The 5,574-nt window shown below is 34.1% G+C and overlaps 1 protein-coding gene across 1 annotated transcript; it reads right to left on the bottom strand.

The window, feature by feature from the left end:
* Window positions 1-47: 47 nt before the first annotated feature.
* On the bottom strand, window positions 48-4,567 carry LOC114741314 (probable leucine-rich repeat receptor-like protein kinase At5g49770; the record flags this gene model as incomplete). Its single annotated transcript, XM_028929567.1, has 14 exons — window positions 4,472-4,567; window positions 3,701-3,818; window positions 3,530-3,601; window positions 3,252-3,326; window positions 3,049-3,120; window positions 2,197-2,358; window positions 2,011-2,085; window positions 1,743-1,814; window positions 1,584-1,655; window positions 1,396-1,464; window positions 1,160-1,234; window positions 1,005-1,076; window positions 751-885; window positions 48-443 (listed from the first exon to the last, which is right to left on the bottom strand). Coding segments are annotated over exons 1-14 (1,550 nt in total), but the record flags the coding sequence as incomplete, so codon positions are not given.
* Window positions 4,568-5,574: the final 1,007 nt, after the last annotated feature.

Raw genomic sequence — 5,574 nt, 5'->3', positions numbered from 1 at the left:
GGCTGAAAAATTCTGGAGGTTTATAGATCTGGTTGGAAAGCACGAACGAAATGCTTAAAACTCCAGTTCTGTTGAAACGGTCAATTTGAGATGGGAAGACTTCTACGTCCAAACTAAAATAAGAAGTAACAGAATTCTGGAATGCATTGGTCAGAGAAACAGAATCCACGGGCAGGTCATGGGACTGGAAAGTAGTCAACAGGCCATGCTCAAGATCCTTAAAATAACTTGTGTTTCTAAAGTTTGAGAAACCAGGAGCTCTAGAAGTCAGAACTCCTCTATAGGGAAATGCACATTGCAGTTTGGGCTGGAAACCATGTTTGAACCCAAACAGGAGGTATACAGTTATTTTCTGGTGTTGAATATTGTGATATAGTTTGCGAGCTTTTGCAGTAACTTTGCGAAGTAGCTCCTGTTTCAAGAAAATGGGGTTTCCAACTAGTCTGCAAAAACATCAGATAACTTTATTAGAGAAGAGAAACTCGAAACACTTTTTATTATTATAGAACTCAATAGTTGTGAACTTTGCTAAAGTCAAATTCTTCTCTAAAAGCAATTTTAAGGGCGCACTCGCCCATGATACTGCCAAAAGAAATAACCCAAAGTAGTTAAGGAGACATGCTATCACTTCTTACCAAATCAGTTAATTCCCTTTTGTCAAAAGGTAATAGTTTAATCTCTTCCCCCAGGGGTCAGAATGACATGAAAATAGTATAAAAAATCTAATAAAATTAGGTGAAAGAAGCTTACACGACATTAAAACTGGTTCCTCCACTTTTCTGTTCAAAGTCACCTATCCTATTATCCTGTAAATCAATAAGATTCAAATTGGGTAGGCTGTTGCCGACATCCAAGGTACCATTGAGCTTATTATTCCTCAATATCCTGTTTCCACATTTCAAAAAAATCAGTTTATGACCATAATGTTTTCATAAACTTGAGAGGAAGAATTCGCTGCATATGGACATGTCAAAATCCATATGCACTTAGATAGGATTACTTACACAGTCTCTAAATTAGATTGGCTAAATAAGGAGTCCGGTATTTCCCCTTGCAGTCCAGTGCTTTCCAATAATCTGCCACACACAGAAAGTGACTCAAAAGATGGACAGGGAGAAATAGTGGTTGTGTTTGGATGAAGGAGATAATAAGAACTTACAGTGTAGTTAAATATGGCAAGCTTGAGGCCCATGAAGGGATATTGGAAGGATTAAAAGAGTTGTTGCTCAAATCCCTGCACAACATTTGATATATGAATAACATTGCATAAATATAAGCATATATTCTTCATGTGAGGTAATTTCGCAGATCTAATTAAAAGGAAAAGAATTGCTAGTTACTCCCCAAGTATAGGATAAATATTTTAGCCAATGTAATCACTATTTTATTACTTACACAGAGGCGAGTGCATCTAATCCAGTAAGATCGGGCATAGAGCCATTTAGTTTATTGTTGCCTAAATTCCTGAAGAAAAAATATGATCAATATCTTCTCTCACTAACAAGACTCTTAACAAAAAAACAAAGAAAACCTCTTCAGATAGTTTTGAAGTTAAATTTGACCCATTTTTTCTGCATTCTTACAGATCAGTGAGTTTTGTGAGATTTTTGATACTTGAAGGCACTTCTCCAGTCATTTGATTGTGATCATACCGTCTGTTACCAAAAGAAAACATTCAATAACGAAAATGTCACGAAAATTTAATCGATTGTGGATAATAATATCTGTGACAAGGTACTCACACCACCGTCAATGTCTTTATCAATCCAGTAGTGTCTGGAATGCTGCCAACTAGGTGATTGTTGTCAAGAAGCCTGACCAAAAGAACATATGAAATGATCCTCAGTTCATTATTGAAAAACAAAATCACTTAAAATAATAGTAAGGTTACTCCTAGACCCTTAGACTCAGCCAAGAAAATCGTAGGAGGTGTGGATCCCTACATCCACATTTGCCAAGTCAACAACATCACAAAAATAATATGAGCTTTCTAGTTTTAATGAACCTTACAGGTGTTTCAGTATCATCTTTGAACTTAAAAGCTTAGCTTGAACTTCCCCTGAGAGGCGGTTGTTTCCAAAATGACTGCACAAGTTGAACATAGAGACATATCAAGTCCTTCGCTGAGCCAGAAAAAATGCGGCCATGTGACAACAAAAACTAATGAAATCAAACTAATGTAGAGAGAAGGCATACAAGTGCTCTGCTTTGAGTAGCATGTCAAGACCAGGTCCTTCTTCATCAGAGATAGGGATAGGTCCTTCAATCTGGTTGTCTGCAATATCTAGCCAATTGACATTGGATAGATTGCCCAACGTACGTGGAATATTTCCACTCAACCGATTAAGATTAAGAGCTCTGAATAAGAATCAGTAAGTGTAAGTCATACATTAATTACCAGGTATCAGCCTAAAGAAATACCAGGGCAATCTAAAAGAGATGTTAAATTTCAAGTATCATCCTCTTAAATTGGAAAAACCCTTGGCTGTATCAGCAACATTTTAGGGGAATTTTCTACATGAGATATGGACTTCACGCATTTGCACATAGCTCGTGATCAGCCATAGCTCACAATTGATGAATAGTCTTCCCATAATTTTATAAATATGTTGATTTTGATTTTGATTTTGATTTTGCAAATGAGAAAAGATCAACATGACATTTAGTTCCCGAACCAAAAATATATGCAACACAACATGGTTATACAGTAAAGCAATACAATTAAATTTCTAAAAAGAAAAGAGTAACCATCATTGGTCGTCATTTGATCGTTATAGATAGGTCTTACACTTCTTCCACTTTCAAAGAAAGGAGCACATGCTGCAGGCACTATGAGGCCCATCACTCAGAATGTTTTCGATCAGTTCCTAAATGTTGAAAATATCTAAATTTGTTTTTAAAAAAAAAAAAGCCTTACTATGGTTGAGGATGTATGTTAAAAAAAAAAAAAGAATAAACTCTTATTCTTTTCTCGTTTGTGTATGTGTAGAGCTTCTTAAGAAAGTAGCAGCGGTGGCAAAAATAAAATTGTTAAAATGGAATCCTTACAAAAAGGTCAGCCGCTTAAGATCTCCTAATGATTCAGGAATAGGACCAGAGAAATCACAACCAACCAATGACCTGGAAAACAATAAGAAAAGCAACATATTATCGGTGAATGGGGGGGTATATTATTAACCAGCAGGAAACCAATAAATACTTTATGCTATACTATGAATGATTTGCTTCTAGGTGCTAAATGTCATCCTTACAGGATTTGTAATTTACTCAAATTCCCAATTTCAGCTGGAATTCTTCCACCCATGCCTTTGTTGTAAGAGAGGTCCCTATATAGACAAAAACAATATCATATAATCAATTGAACTAAGAGTTACTGATGTAATCTAGTCTAGATCAAACTATATAATATAATATAGGATTTTGAGCTTTCATATGTAAACATAGGAAAGAAGCCCAGTGAGAAATTCATATATATACAGAATTCTGATTTATTAGCTCTGTCTCACTTATTTAAGGGGAGAAAACTTACAGAGTCGTTAATTCAGTTAATCTCCCAATAGCCTCCGTCAACCTGCCTTTTAAGTTCATGCTTAACAGTTTTCTGTCGAATCAAGGAGGGAAGTTTAGAATTTAAAAAATAAATACAATAAGAAAAAGGCAAAAAATTGATAATGGTAACAAATAGAGATTAAGAGCTAACATTGATGCCACTCTCGAATTGTTACATTCGATGCCTTCCCAACCACCACAAGGATCTGTGCCCACCCAACTTGGTGGCTTGTTTTCCCAAAATTCAGTGAGAGATGATAAAGCAGTAACTGCACCAGACAAAATGAATTAAAGAATCTTCAGAAATGAATCTGCACTTTGTTATTCGAAGGGTAAAAGAATAGAATTCACTAGAGTTTGATGTTTGAAAGTACAAGATTTTAATGTGAGAATGTGACACTTAGCAATCCAAAACAAACGTTTGGGGCATAAATCTCTAAGGTTCATGTCAGAAGATTACAGATCACATGGATTCACTCAAAATCTCATTTCCTATAAGATTAACTATAATTTTGCAGTTTCTCAAACCAAAAAATTCAAAGAAGAATGTTTTTGAATGGGTAATTGCGAGACCTTGGCCAGTCACTGATACGTATCTTGTGGCTAGATAGACGGCAAAATAAGATATACAAATATCTTATGCTTGTTTTTGTATCTGTTGGATTTAATTTACTTCTTCTCTGGACCTAAACTGATCAACATCATTATTACTAAGCTTGCAGTTCTCTCTGACCCAATCTGATAAGCAACTTACAGACTCTATTTCCTTTGGTTCAGGTTTTCCATTTTCCAGATCATACTGTTATGAACTTTTCTGATTATTATCAGTAGAACCTTGAGAGAAATAGGCTCTTCACACATAAAATGAAAACTAACAGCCTGGAATATATTTCAAATACTTAGGAAGTTGAAATGAACTTACAGTCTCGATTGGAGTTCTGTGTTGCTACAAACAGAACTTGGAACAGAAGCAATAGCAGAAGAAGCACAGAGTTTCTTTGGTCCATAACTCAATAGTTCTTGAAACAAGACAAAAGCTTCAGAGGGAAATGAATATCATGAGATATGAACTAAGCTTTGGCGTACAACAGAACTTGATCAATCATAGACCCTTCACGCTTGTGATTTCAAGGAGGCTAACTAATACAATTTACCAAGTCAATGGCTTCCATTTCATATTCAAATTTCTTTGGGGGACGAATTGGGGGTGGGTTTGACTTCTTTAAAAAATCTCACATCTTGCCCACTAGCCACAGAAACGTATACAAATTGAAAGAACATAAAAAAATTGTTCAAGATAAGTGACCCAGTCTTTAGCATGACATCAAAGACTTGATCCAACCCCTCATATATAGCATATACTCAAAAGACATGTCTTCTAACTATACCAGACCTTATTGGTCAAAAACATTTTAAATAAAAAAATCTTGTACGAAGTTCCCTAAAGATAAAAATATTGCACCTCAATTTCAATTATAAGGTATGTTTTGGAAAGTCTCATATTTGAGTATATAAGGCATTTTGTGGATTTTTTTAAGAATAATGAATGTCTTTTTTTCATAAAATGCTCATAAGATCATACTAAAATTATTTACTTGCTTTTATTAGTATAGTTCATTTCTCATGCATTTAAAAAGGGTAAAGTTGAGAAAAAAGACATAATGAAGACCAAATTCATAAATTAATTATTAAAAAGGTTTTTAAATTTATCATTCAAATAATATAAATAATCTATTAGTCAAACTATGAATATTTGGCATTTACATCATGCAAATTTATAACGAAAAGGGTATTTAACACGATTTATCCCTTAAACAACGTAAATTTCTAAGTAAAACAAATGAGTAATAAAGAAAAATTATGGTAAACGGGAATAGAAAATTTTTCATCAAATGACTCATCCCAATGACGATGACATTTTTTGACTTTAATAATTTAAACCTCATGACATTGTTTGACATTAAATTTAACATATTTTAAACACAATGACCATGTTTTCTTTCATTTGCATAAATTTTAAGAAAA

The sequence above is a fragment of the Neltuma alba genome, unplaced genomic scaffold, assembly GCF_004799145.2.
Source record: "Neltuma alba isolate B1F8T4 unplaced genomic scaffold, ASM479914v2 tig00003348_pilon, whole genome shotgun sequence".
In the NCBI taxonomy this organism is placed as follows: domain Eukaryota; kingdom Viridiplantae; phylum Streptophyta; class Magnoliopsida; order Fabales; family Fabaceae; genus Neltuma; species Neltuma alba.
The sequence above is the reverse complement of the archived record's forward strand: the minus strand, read 5'-3'. Positions and strand labels throughout refer to the sequence as shown.